The sequence below is a fragment of the Onychostoma macrolepis genome, chromosome 09 (assembly GCF_012432095.1).
Source record: "Onychostoma macrolepis isolate SWU-2019 chromosome 09, ASM1243209v1, whole genome shotgun sequence".
In the NCBI taxonomy this organism is placed as follows: Eukaryota; Metazoa; Chordata; class Actinopteri; order Cypriniformes; family Cyprinidae; genus Onychostoma; species Onychostoma macrolepis.
Window position 1 is genome coordinate 27566540 of NC_081163.1, and position 14704 is coordinate 27581243.

The 14704-nt window shown below is 41.3% G+C and overlaps 1 protein-coding gene across 2 annotated transcripts in view; it reads right to left on the bottom strand.

Moving 5' to 3' along the window:
* The window catches only part of LOC131547226 (FERM, ARHGEF and pleckstrin domain-containing protein 1), a 59623-nt gene that overhangs the window by 35985 nt on the left and 8934 nt on the right, over positions 1 to 14704 (bottom strand). For both annotated transcript variants that reach the window (XM_058787628.1, XM_058787627.1), the window contains exon 3: positions 5019 to 5123. In XM_058787628.1, coding sequence (XP_058643611.1) covers positions 5019 to 5123 — 105 coding nt within the window. The remainder of the gene's footprint in view (positions 1 to 5018; positions 5124 to 14704) is intronic.

Consider the following 14704-nt stretch of genomic DNA (forward strand, 5'->3'; position numbering starts at 1 on the left):
AGGTTTGCTTTTCGGGGGAAAAGCTTACCAGTATTGGGTTCTTCCCTTCGGCCTAGCACTCTTACCCTGCACTTTTACGAAGTGTGTGGAGGCCGCGTTAGCTCCGCTGCGGCTACGAGCCATCCGCATACTCAATTACATTGACGATTGGTTGATTCTCGCTCATTCAGAGCGGATGGCGGCTCAACATCGAGATGTTGTTCTCGCTCACATGAAAGTGTTGGGTTAAGACTGAACGCCAAGAAGAGTGTGCTTTCTCCATTACAGAGAACCACTTATCTTGGTGTGGTGTGGGATTCGACCACGATGCAGGCATGTATGTCCCTTGCTCGGATCGAGTCGATCCTCACGGAAGTCAGGAGAGTGACGGAGGGCCAGTCACTCACTGTCAAGCAGTTTCAGAGACTGCTGAGTTTGATGGCAGCTGAGTCCAACGTGATACTTCTTAGCCTGCTGTACATGAGACCCCTACAGTGGTGGCTCAAGACCAAGGGGTTCTCCTTGAGGGGAAACCCGCTTCGCATGATCAAGGTCTTAGACATGTGGAGACAACCTTGGTTCTTGTCTCAGGGCCCGGTGCTGGGAGCTCCGTGTCGCAGCGTAACGCTAGCGACTGACGCGTCCCTCATCGTTTGGGGAACGGTCATGAGTGGCCACCCTGCCCGCGGTCTGTGGATGGGTCATCATCTCGCTTGGCACATCAACCGGCTGGAGATGCTGGCCATGTTTCAGGCTCTGAAACACTTTCTCTCAGACCTGAGAGATAGCCATGTGTTGGTGCGACAACACAGCTGTGGTCTCTTATATCAACCACCAAGGAGGTCTGCGGTCACGCCCCCTGTACAGGCTGGCGCACCAGATCCTTGTGTGGTCCCAGGGCAAACTCCTCTCACTGAAAGCAGTTTACATCACTGGGCATCTCAATGTCAAGTCAAGTCAAGTCAAGTCACCTTTATTTATATAGTGCTTTTAACAATACAGATTTTGTCAAAGCACTTAACAGTATCAAATTGGAGGATAGAGTGTCAGTAATGTACAAGATTAAACACTCAATTTTCAGTTAAAGGCATTTCATTATTGAATTCAGAGATGCCATTGTCTAGCACAGTTTAGTTTAAATAGTATAAGTGCAATCAAATCGACGATAATCACTAGTAATTAAGTGTCCCCAACTGAGCAAGCCAGAGGCGACAGCGGCAAGAAACCAAAACATCCTCTGTGACAGAATGGAGAAAAAATCCTAGGGAGAAACCAGGCTCAGTCGGGGGGCCAGTTCTCCTCTGGCCAGACGAAACCCGCAGTTCAATTCCAACCGCAGCCATGTCAGATTGTGTAAAGGGCTTATCTGATTCCCGTGGTCTCGTCCCGATGGAGCATTTTAATTTATAATTTAATGTATTTGTTATATTTGTGTAACATTGGGAGCAGACCCAGTACGGTCCCAGATTCCTCCTTGGGACCTGGCTGTGGTGTTGGATGCTCTCTGTAGGGAGCCTATTGAGCCTATTGAGGATATCTCTGATCACCCTGAAGACTGTGTTTCTTCTGCCAATCTCTTCTCTGAAGAGAGTTGGGGATCTGCAGGCCCTGTCAGTGGCCCCTACTCACTTGGACTTTCGCCCGGCATGGCCAATGCCTTTTTGTACCCTTGTGCAGGGTACATCCCCAAAGTTCCTTCTGTTACACCACAGCCTGTCGTACTGCTGGCCTTCAGTCCTCCTCCCTTCGGGAGCCTGACCAGCAAAGGCTTAACTGTATGTGTCCAGTGCAAGCACTGGACGCATCGTCCACAGAACTGCCCTGTGGAGAAGGGCGGACCAACTACTGATTTGCTATGGTCCCCTAAGAGGGGTCTGTCCGCTACAAAGCAGACTCTCAGTCAGTGGATCATGGATGCCATCAACACTGCCTACGAGTCCTCTGACCTCCCCTCGCCGATGGGAGTTAAGGCTCATTCCACTAGGAGTGTGGCGGCCTCCAAGACCTTCCTTGCAGGTGTCCCAATACAGGACATCTGCAACGCTGCGGGATGGTCTACACCCCTGACTTTTGTCAGGTTCTATGGCCTGGACATGCGGGCCACTCCAGGCTCTTCCGTCCTTTCACCCTAGATGTGCTCCACAGGGATACACACTAGGCAGGGACTGGTAAGTCTGGCAGCGTGGATATCTCATTCCCCTAGCGTTCTCGGACGCAGCTCGAGTTCCTGAAGAGGAACGTCTTAGGTTACGTATGTAACCCCAGTTCCTTGAGGGAACGAGACGCTGCGTCTCAATGCCACACTTCCGACATCCCTGCCGCCGCTTGCTTCATTCCAGAGGCTGATGCGGTTTCACCGCACGTGCTTTTGTTCCAGCTGGTCATTAAGTCACCTCGCCCTGTGACATCTCGCCCATCCATTGGACAGATTTCACTTGTATTCAGAGCCGGTTACGCAAGCATTCTCGGACGCAGCTCGAGTTCCTGAAGAGGAACGTCTTGGGTTACGTATGTAACCCCAGTTCCTTGAGGGAACGAGACGCTGCGTCTCAATGCCACACTTCCGACATCCCTGCCGCCGCTTGCTTCATTCCAGAGGCTGATGCCGGTTTCACCGCACGTGCTTTTGTTCCAGCTGGTCATTAAGTCACCTCGCCCTGTGACATCTCGCCCATCCATTGGACAGATTTCACTTGTATTCAGAGCCGGTTACGCAAGCATTCTCGGACGCAGCTCGAGTTCCTGAAGAGGAACGTCTTGGGTTACGTATGTAACCCCAGTTCCTTGAGGGAACGAGGCGCTGCGTCTCAATGCCACACTTCCGACATCCCTGCCGCCGCTTGCTTCATTCCAGAGGCTGATGCCGGTTTCACCGCACGTGCTTTTGTTCCAGCTGGTCATTAAGTCACCTCGCCCTGTGACATCTCGCCCATCCATTGGACAGATTTCACTTGTATTCAGAGCCGGTTACGCAAGCATTCTCGGACGCAGCTCGAGTTCCTGAAGAGGAACGTCTTGGGTTACGTATGTAACCCCAGTTCCTTGAGGGAACGAGGCGCTGCGTCTCAATGCCACACTTCCGACATCCCTGCCGCCGCTTGCTTCATTCCAGAGGCTGATGCCGGTTTCACCGCACGTGCTTTTGTTCCAGCTGGTCATTAAGTCACCTCGCCCTGTGACATCTCGCCCATCCATTGGACAGATTTCACTTGTATTCAGAGCCGGTTACGCAAGCATTCTCGGACGCAGCTCGAGTTCCTGAAGAGGAACGTCTTAGGTTACGTATGTAACCCCAGTTCCTTGAGGGAACGAGGCGCTGCGTCTCAATGCCACACTTCCGACATCCCTGCCGCCGCTTGCTTCATTCCAGAGGCTGATGCGGTTTCACCGCACGTGCTTTTGTTCCAGCTGGTCATTAAGTCACCTCGCCCTGTGACATCTCGCCCATCCATTGGACAGATTTCACTTGTATTCAGAGCCGGTTACGCAAGCATTCTCGGACGCAGCTCGAGTTCCTGAAGAGGAACGTCTTGGGTTACGTATGTAACCCCAGTTCCTTGAGGGAACGAGGCGCTGCGTCTCAATGCCACACTTCCGACATCCCTGCCGCCGCTTGCTTCATTCCAGAGGCTGATGCGGTTTCACCGCACGTGCTTTTGTTCCAGCTGGTCATTAAGTCACCTCGCCCTGTGACATCTCGCCCATCCATTGGACAGATTTCACTTGTATTCAGAGCCGGTTACGCAAGCATTCTCGGACGCAGCCATGTCAGATTGTGTAAAGGGCTTATCTGATTCCCGTGGTCTCGTCCGATGGAGCATTTTAATTTATAATTTAATGTATTTGTTATATTTGTGTAACATTGGGAGCAGACCCAGTACGGTCCCAGATTCCTCCTTGGGACCTGGCTGTGGTGTTGGATGCTCTCTGTAGGGAGCCTATTGAGCCTATTGAGGATATCTCTGATCACCCTGAAGACTGTGTTTCTTCTGCCAATCTCTTCTCTGAAGAGAGTTGGGGATCTGCAGGCCCTGTCAGTGGCCCCTACTCACTTGGACTTTGCGCCCGGCATGGCCAATGCCTTTTTGTACCCTTGTGCAGGGTACATCCCCAAAGTTCCTTCTGTTACACCACAGCCTGTCGTACTGCTGGCCTTCAGTCCTCCTCCCTTTCGGGAGCCTGACCAGCAAAGGCTTAACTGTATGTGTCCAGTGCAAGCACTGGACGCATACGTCCACAGAACTGCCCTGTGGAGAAGGGCAGACCAACTACTGATTTGCTATGGTCCCCCTAAGAGGGGTCTGTCCGCTACAAAGCAGACTCTCAGTCAGTGGATCATGGATGCCATCAACACTGCCTACGAGTCCTCTGACCTCCCCTCGCCGATGGGAGTTAAGGCTCATTCCACTAGGAGTGTGGCGGCCTCCAAGACCTTCCTTGCAGGTGTCCCAATACAGGACATCTGCAACGCTGCGGGATGGTCTACACCCCTGACTTTTGTCAGGTTCTATGGCCTGGACATGCGGGCCACTCCAGGCTCTTCCGTCCTTTCACCCTAGATGTGCTCCACAGGGATACACACTAGGCAGGGACTGGTAAGTCTGGCAGCGTGGATATCTCATTCCCCTAGCGTTCTCGGACGCAGCTCGAGTTCCTGAAGAGGAACGTCTTAGGTTACGTATGTAACCCCAGTTCCTTGAGGGAACGAGACGCTGCGTCTCAATGCCACACTTCCGACATCCCTGCCGCCGCTTGCTTCATTCCAGAGGCTGATGCCGGTTTCACCGCACGTGCTTTTGTTCCAGCTGGTCATTAAGTCACCTCGCCCTGTGACATCTCGCCCATCCATTGGACAGATTTCACTTGTATTCAGAGCCGGTTACGCAAGCATTCTCGGACGCAGTGTCTCGTTCCCTCGAGGAACTGGGGTTACATGCATAACCTAAGACGTTTAATTATATGGGTCAGAAAAATTGTGGAAATTGGTCCTAAGAAATGTATTATGACTGTATTTGGTATAAAAAATAAATCTGACTTACCATTTTTCTGTGATGGCTCTGGAACTCCAGGCCAAAGTAATCCCCCTCAATAAGGTTCAGATGCAAGCAGACCATCTCGAACAGAACCCGGCCCGATGCTCGTTGCTGTTAACAATAAAACACAATGATGACTTTCTAGTTAGAACTCACTCTTGATGTCAAAACCTCTTAAACTCTTTTTCTTCTGAATCTAAGGTGCTGCAAAGGAGGACTATTAAAAAACTTGAAGCACAGCATTCAAAAAGACAAACTATTGCATTTAGTATGTTAGTCAACAAGTACTTCTGTAAAGAATGACAAAACATATTAAAACATGATTTAAATGCACTTTAAAGTAAAACATTATTACAAAGTGCCCATTTTTAAAGTGTACTTAAGTGTGTTAAGAAACAGTCATGAAAGCGTCTCTCTTTAAGAACTTTATTTTATCTGCAGGTACAATTTTAATATACAGGTGCTGGTCATATAATTAGAATATCATCAAAAAGTTGATTTATTTCACTAATTCCATTCAAAAAGTGAAACTTGTAAATTACATTCATTCATTACACACAGACTGATATATTTCAAATGTTTATTTCTTTTAATTTTGATGATTATAACTGACAACTAAGGAAAATCCCAAATTCAGTATCTCAGAAAATTACTAATATTACTTAAGACCAATACAAAGAAAGGATTTTTAGAAATATTGGCCAACTGAAAAGTATGAACATGAAAAGTATGAGCATGTACAGTACTCAATACTTAGTTGGGGCTCCTTTTGCCTGAATTACTGCAGCAATGCGGCGTGGCATGGAGTCGATCAGTCTGTGGCACTGCTCAGGTGTTATGAGAGCCCAGGTTGCTCTGATAGTGGCCTTCAGCTCTTCTGCATTGTTGGGTCTGGCATATTGCATCTTCCTCCTCACAATACCCCATAGATTTTCTATGGGGTTAAGGTCAGGCGAGTTTGCTGGCCAATTAAGAACAGGGATACCATGGTCCTTAAACCAGATACTGGTTGCTTTGGCACTGTGTGCAGGTGCCAAGTCCTGTTGGAAAATGAAATCTGCATCTCCATAAAGTTGGTCAGCAGCAGGAAGCATGAAGTGCTATAAAACTTCCTGGTATACAGCTGCGTTGACCTTGGACCTCAGAAAACACAGTGGACCAACACCAGCAGATGACATGGCACCCCAAACCATCACTGACTGTGGAAACTTTACACTGGACCTCAAGCAACGTGGATTGTGTGCCTCTCCTCTCTTCCTCCAGACTCTGGGACCCTGATTTCCAAAGGAAATGCAAAATTTACTTTCATCAGAGAACATAACTTTGGACCACTCAGCAGCAGTCCAGTCCTTTTTGCTTCTGACGCTGTCTGTTGTTCAAGAGTGGCTTGACACAAGGAATTACTGATTATAATGACTTATACTGTCTTTTTACAGGTCGCGTTGCATCGCACCGCATGTCTGCATTTGTGATCGTAGAAACAACAAACAACAAGCGAACTACACAGCTCAAAATTCACGTTTGAATAGTCAGTGGCAAATTCTTTAAATATGAAAACATACTTACAGGCTGTGAGTCAGCGACAGCTGAAACCCATGTCTTGCATATGTCTGTGCGTAGTGGTTCTTGAGTGTTTAATCTTATCATTATACATTACTGACACTCTGTCCTCCAATTTGATACTGTTAAGTGCTTTGACACAATCTGTATTGTTAAAAGCGCTATATAAATAAAGGTGACTTGACTTGACTTGAAGCACTGACTCCAGCTGCAGTCCACTCTTTGTGAATCTCCCCCACATTTTTGAATGGCTTTTGTTTCACAATCCTCTCCAGGGTGCGGTTATCCCTATTGCTTGTACACTTTTTTCTACCAGATCTTTTCCTTCCCTTCGCCTCTCTATTAATGTGCTTGGACACAGAGCTCTGTAAACAGCCAGCCTCTTTTGCAATGACCTTTTGTGTCTTGCCCTCCTTGTGCAACGTGTCAATGGTCGTCTTTTGGACAACTGTCAAGTCAGCAGTCTTCCCCATGATTGTGTAGCCTACAGGACTAGACTGAGAGACCATTTAAAGGCCTTTGCAGGTGTTTTGAGTTAATTAGCTGATCAGAGTGTGGCACCAGGTGTCTTCAATATTGAACCTTTTCACAATATTCTAATTTTCTGAGATACTGAATTTGGGATTTTCCTTAGTTGTCAGTTATAATCATCAAAATTAAAAGAAATAAACATTTGAAATATATCAGTCTGTGTGTAATGAATGAATATAATATACAAGTTTCACGTTTTGAATGGAATTTGTGAAATAAATCAACTTTTTGATGATATTCTAATTATATGACCAGCACCTGTATATATATATTCATATATTCTTTAAAGATCTGAAGTACACTACTAGTTCACATTCAATATGAATAAACAGATGGTAACACTTTAGATTAGGAAACACATATTCACTATTAACTAAGAGTTTTCCATCAATAAACTCATAATTTGCTGCATACTGATAGTAAGTAAGGTAGTTGTTGTAGTTGTTAAGTTTAGGGTTAAGGGATCTAGAATAAGGTAATGCAGAATAAGGTATTAATATGTGCTTTGTAAGTATTAATAAACAGCCAATATGCTAGTAATATGTATGCTAATAAGTAGGGCTGCCCCAGACTAAAGATTTTTCTGGTCGACTAGTAGTCGTCATTTGAAGCATTAGTCGACTAATCGCACGTTTATTAATAAACGATTTAAATAATAATAATGAGCCTTTAATTGCCTACATAGCCTAAGTGCTCAAGTGCACGCATAAAGCTTGCCACAGCACAGTGACAGAAGAATTAACGATTATGAATGCATCAGGGAAAAACAGTAAGGAGGCTGCATTAACATTTTAATAATTTATTGATAAACTATTCCTTTCTTTGTTTTCAGTTTAAGAGAGGAAGTCGGTGACACTGACTCATCATCTTTTGGATGCGCCTGTCTGCACGTTTCATACAGATTACATAATCTGAGAATATTTGTTTTCCATTTGAATTGGTTCATTTGAAAGTTGACATTTCGCTCTGTATAGATATATTTTTTTCATGTCTTTTTTTCAAGTTCACAGAGACTGAGATGCCAGAAAGCGCATCCTGTTTTTTTTTTTTTTTTGTGCACAAAAGTAAACGTAGAGTCTTTAGAGATTTGAAAGATGTATTACTCTTATATGACAAAAAATGAAGGAGTATTTTAAGAGCAAGTGAGAGCACTGGTGCCTCCATCTGTCCTGCAGTGAGCGTTGCTGTTCAGCTCCACACTCCGCACAGACACTTGAATAGCACACATTTCTCTGGGTTAACATTAGATTGAGCGGCCGTGTTACGTTGCTGCTACTTACATATTTCAGATGATAAGCCAATATTTGAGGTCGATAAATGATAGGCAAGCTTTTGGATGTCCTGCCCGATGTAGCCTACTGTATTACCACACAGACCAGCTGCTAATGATCCACTTGACTTCGCCAATGTGGATTTTAATTAATTAATTTATTTTCTGCGACTAAGCAACTAATACAATTTTGACTATTAGGGGGCAGCCCTATTAATAAGCAACTAGTTAATAGAAATAGTAATACCAAGCAGACTTCTTTTTCAATAGGAAAAATCAGCATCCTAAACAGATGCAAAGTTGTGAATTTGTCTGTTCACACTTGTGCTTGATGTGACAAAATTACAATCAGAACATGTCTAGAATTTTTGGCCAATGAGATCAGATGGACCTGTGTAGTGCAACACGAGAAATCAACACCAAAAAACAAAATTGTTTTTTACAAAATTTTGCCCTGCCCCCTTCTGAGGAAACACAAGTCTGAGCAAATATCTGCAGCAATGACAGTGAGATCTGAAACATTCCATCCAGTTCCCATGGAAGACTGCACAGTTTCCATGGTTATAATAACCAGGGAGCAAGTAACTCCTCATCTCACTGCATAGAGACACATCATAAAGACGGAGACAGAATGTGGTAAAAGAGAGACAGAGGTCATAATCACTAAAAAAGTCACAAGGGAAAGATCATCAGAAAGGAAAGCTGAACAGAATAGCAGAAAAGGGTGGAAAACAAAGAGATAGTTCTCAAAATAGCTGCCTGGCTTTTATTCAGGTCCTTGTAGGTAAAAACGAACACGTACAAAAATCAATATTGAAAATATTTGACAGTGAATGTCATTATGCACAATGACAAAGTGCACTTTTTAAAGGTTTACTTAAGTATCATGAAAGTGTGTTCTTTTAAAGTACACTTAACTTGACTTTTATTTCATTATTATATCTGCAAATATCTTTTTAAATAAACTTTCAATATTTTAAGTACACTACAAGTGCACATTCAATACAATTAAGTACACTTATTTTACACAAGTGTTGTTGACAAACACAGTTTTCGTGTAATGATGTATTTCCTGTTGAAAGGAATTTGATTTGTTACTTGTTATTGCTAGCCAACTGTCTTATTAGGGGAACGTTTTTTTTCTTTATAGACAGCATTTGATTGGATAAACATTGGGATACACTCCTGAATCATTATCAGTCTGTTTTCCATATACATAAAAAAAAAAAAAAATCCGGAAGACAAATACTGTGAATTTCAAATGTGTATTTGCAAAAAAACAAATTTACACTAGTACATAGATGATATTAACACAAGACATGGATTAAAAGCCACAATATTTAAACCTTTTGTAGTCACAGTGTTATGTTTTTGGCCAAGAAAGATAAATGCACACATCCGTTTGTCTGTCTCTTTCTTTGTCTTTCACTCTACAAACAGAACTGACCCATTATATCTAGTTAACATGAGCCAAGTCAATTACTGAGAGGTCACAAGATAACAGAAGCGGGTGAAAATGCCACAGGCATGTGTGTGTGTGTGTGTGTGTGTGTGTGTGTGTGTGTGTGTGTGTGTGTAGTCTATTCATTAACTCAGCCCTGCAGAAACCAGTGTTCAGTTGGTGGAAAATCACCCTGAAACATTTGTTCAGCCCACTTGGTTTGCAAGATATTAGACATTTTCCAAAGAGAGTCATGTACAGACACAAAAACAGCAAATGGTCTGATATTGTCACTGCTCTATTGTGTCAGGAGGAGGACAGATTGTCTTTGCCGTGTTTGCATCTGCCTTAAAGATATGTCATTACAGATCACATCACACACACACACACACACACACACACACACACACACAATTCTCCCCTTCCCCCCACACACACATGAAAAATACAATGCTAATGCTACACTTTTGAAACAAATGAAATAAGTAAACATGATACAGCAATTGCAACCACATATTTAAATATTTTTACATTTTTCATTTAAATGATGAAATCAACCTGCGAATGGATTAAAGTTGAGTCTGCATATTCATCTGGATAGGCAAAGTGTTTCAGCAGTGAAACATTATGTTTCACATTATTAAGAAAACATTATTTTCTTTCCTTTTAAATACCATTCATTCATTAATGAATCAATTTCAATAATATCAGTATTAAAGGCGTCATATGACGTTGCTAAAAAGAACATTATTTTGTGTATTTGGTGTAATGCAATGTGTTTATGTGGTTTAAGTTTCAAAAAACACATTATTGTCCACATACTGTACATTATTGTTGCTCCTCTATGCCCCGCCTTTCTGAAACGCGCTGATTTTTACAAAGCTCATCGTTCTGAGAAGCAAAGCATGCTCTGATTGGCCAGCTATCCAGTGCGTTGTGATTGGCCGAATACCTCAAGCATGAGATGGAAATGTTACGCCCCTTTCCGTATTGTGATGCTGTGTCCCAGCGCGACGACACAAAAACAATAAAACCCATTACAAATGAGGCATTTGTTGCATCCAGTGGGGACATAATTACTGATTATAATGACTCATACTGTCTTTTTACACGTCGCACCACGTACCGTTGCATCGCACCACATGTCTGCATTTGTGATCATAGAAATGACAAACAACAAGCGCTACACAGCTCAAAACTCACGTTTAAATAGTCAGTGGCAAATTCTTTAAATATGAAAACATACTTACAGGCTGTGAGTTAGAAGCGCCAGACTGTCCTTGCAAAGTTGGAATTGCCCGACTTTATAGAAACAGTCTTTGAGCATAGCTGGCAGGCTACTCCCAGGTTCAGGAAATAGTCCTCCGTAAAATGCGATGCACACACTCGAATATTTGGGTTGAACTGCTCTGGAACAGTGTTGTAAATACAACTTAACCACTGATTTCTAGTTGTGTCCTCTTTTGGAAGCTCAAACAAAGTAGTTTCGCTTTCACATCAAAACACAGTGTCTCCAGGACATGGCGGCAGCAACAATACTACAGCGAGAATAAAAGTCCCACCTTCTTTCATTGCATATACATTTGGGCGGTGTTTTGCAAATTTCCCCACACCATGACGTAGATATGTGGGGGCATGTTTGAATGAGCCATTTTAGGGGGTCGTGGTCGAGTCTTAACTTTTATAAAGAATATCTCTTTGGTTTTGAGACTTTAGTCTTTGCAACTTCAGGGATCTTATCTATGCACAAACAGCTTGTAACACTCCAAAGAGAAAGGAAAACTTGAAATCGCATTATATGACCCTTAATTTGGATTCCATGATGGTTTTAAAGGATTCACTCTGTTTAAGTTTAAATTTATCTGTACACTGAGTCAAAAGATCATATATAAGAATATAAGTTTTTGGCAGATTTTTAGAATCTTTAACTAGTGAGGGCACATAAAATGTCATAACAAGTTCCCTTCATAATAACTCCCTTGTGAAAAAGAAGTACACTTAATTGTATTGAATGTTCACTTCAAATCAAATCTTAAAAGTATTTATGAAAAAAAAAAATGTACTTGCAGATAATGTAATATTAATGACATAAAAGGTGACTTACATGTACTTATGGATCCAATATAATAATAAATAAATAATAATAAATAAATAATAATATAAATGAAAGAATGATAACTTAAATTATGTGGATCAAGGGGTATTTGTGCTATCCCTGTTGAAAAGGCTAGGTTAAACCGGCATGAATTTTCATGCTAGTCCAAGCTGGTGTATTCATGATTGGTCAAGCATGATTTTTCCGATGAAGCTAGTTGACAAAGCCTTTCTGGAGTAGCTAAGATGCCTAGTAGAATCCACCACACAACACACAACATATGCCAGTATATGCCAGTGACTACCAATACTTTTACAGCAAGATATACTTTTTAAAGCTAGTTTAATATGTTGCCACGAACAAACACATTGTACAAATCAACTACTGCAAAGATTCCCAGGAAATACTTGTTATGTATGGAATGCTGGTAAAGTATGTCAGAAAGTCAAAACTAAAGAATGTGAGATAATTGCTGGATTTTCACATCAAATTATACTGTGCAAAGCAAACAGATAATCTGAGTGAATGACTGTGATCACGGCCCATGAGATGATCTTTGTGTTTCAGAGAATGGCAGAGAAAACAAAGACAGAGGAACGTTAGTCCTTCTCTGTGACATGACCAAATTAACACAATAAAACTGTGACAATACTATATTTCACTCCAAACACTTTATGAAGATGTAGATTTCACACTTGCTCCGCACAGCTGGCATCATATTAAATTCACAAAAACAGTTAACCATCTGTTTGAAATGACTCAACTTCTTGCTTAACTAACAGCGTGAATTTACAGCTGAATTACCTAATCGCCCAAAAATTGTAGAAGAAGGCATAAAAAAATGGACAGAAGAAGTGTACTTATTAATTTTCATCACTACAATCTGTTAATTGCTTCATAAATATATCTGCAGCTTTAACAGTCTATATTTATATGCAAATTTTTAACAATTTTCATTTCACAAAACTGAGTCCTAAGGCCTGTATTTACAGCTTCTCCATATATTAGAAAGATGCAGCAAGCCTGTTAGCATCAAAACTCCCCCTATTAAACTATTAAATTAATGTACTACTTAATGCGCCATTAATTATGATGTCAACTGCATCCTTTCAGTAAATTAACTAAAGAAAGTGGCTAATTTTCTTTCTTTCTTTTTTAAATTATTATTTTTTTTTTACAATTTTATGATTTGTTATGCTTTTGTGACTTTATATATTAAACAAAAGATTCATGTACAAACATTTATATAAACAACAGAATCACATTCTTCTGCTAGTAAACAAGAAATGTAATGTCAAAATGACAAGTGACAGAAAAGACATTTATATTGTTACAAAAGTGCTGTTGTTTTGAACTTTCTATTCATAAAAGAATCCAGAATAAATAATGGTTTCCAAAAGGAATCATGTGCATCATGTGAAACTTAAGAATGGAGTAATGGTTGCTGAAAATTCCATCACAGACATAAATTTATTTAAATTAAATTACAAAACATAGTCAAATAGAAAAAAAGTTACTTTAAATTGTAAAAATATTTCACAATATTATTCAAAAACTTTTACTGACCACAAATGTTTAAATGGTAGTGTATTAATTTGGCTTGAGACAGCACAAAGTAATAGATTAAAAGGATATTCTTGTTTTTCTTTCAAATCATACAGAAATTCATTTTTAAACTCAGTTTCTAACACTGGAAAAGTGGCATCTGTTCCATCGAGTGCCCCTCATAATGTGTCTGAATGCAGAGCTCATCCACCGTGAATGTCAGAAACAGATGTGAACATGAGGACAACAGTGAGAACTTTCTGCACATGCTCACAAACACATAACGCTCCATTATACACACACACGCACAAATGCTGTCCTGGAGGTCACAGATAAACATGATAAATGCCAAATATATGCCTAAATGATTTACTATACCTCTTCCTTCTATGGGTCAGATTTACTAAACAGTGCAAATTAGTGCGAGAGTGCAAGTCCAAAACAGAGCCTATGGGTGAGGAAATTTCTGTGGTTAATTTACTGACTAGGCGCAAATTAAAGAACACAGACGCAACATATCATTTACATATAGACCAGCATACTCTTTGGCGCAGCGCAAATTAGCGTTGTCACAAATAAGCCACAGGTGCAGCTTGTTACATGTAAACTGACAAACACGTACATATATGTATGCATATATATATATATATATATATATATATACAGTATATATATATATATATAAATATATATATAAATACTGTGTACATACTGTATATATATACATTAGTGCTGTCAAATGATTAATCACAATTAATCGCATCCAAAATAAAAGTTTTTGTTTACATAATATGTGTGTGTACTGTGTATATTTATTATGTTCATATAAATGCACACAAATACGGTATATATTTTGAAAATATTTACATGTATTTACAGGTATAAACATTTGACAGCACTAATATATATCCCCCTCGGTCCGTTCACCGCGGGTCCCCCTCACAGCGCGGGGCCCGGTGCGACCGCACCAGTACTAACAAGCTGTTAGTAAATCTGGCCCTAAAAGTGCTTTTCTGATAGCAGTTTCTTTAAGATTTTTTCTCACCTACATGTGAGTGTATGAATAGGGTTGTGTTTGTTGGCAAGATGTCCTAGTTTCATGTCTAAAATTTGTAGCTCCTCACCAGCAAGATAAAGGTCAGTAAGAAGACACTGGAAGTTTATGTGGATGTGTGTCAGTGACCTGATTTATCTTTTTCAGTGCTGAGCTAAAGATGAAATTCACAATTCACAATACAGTGTTTCGACGT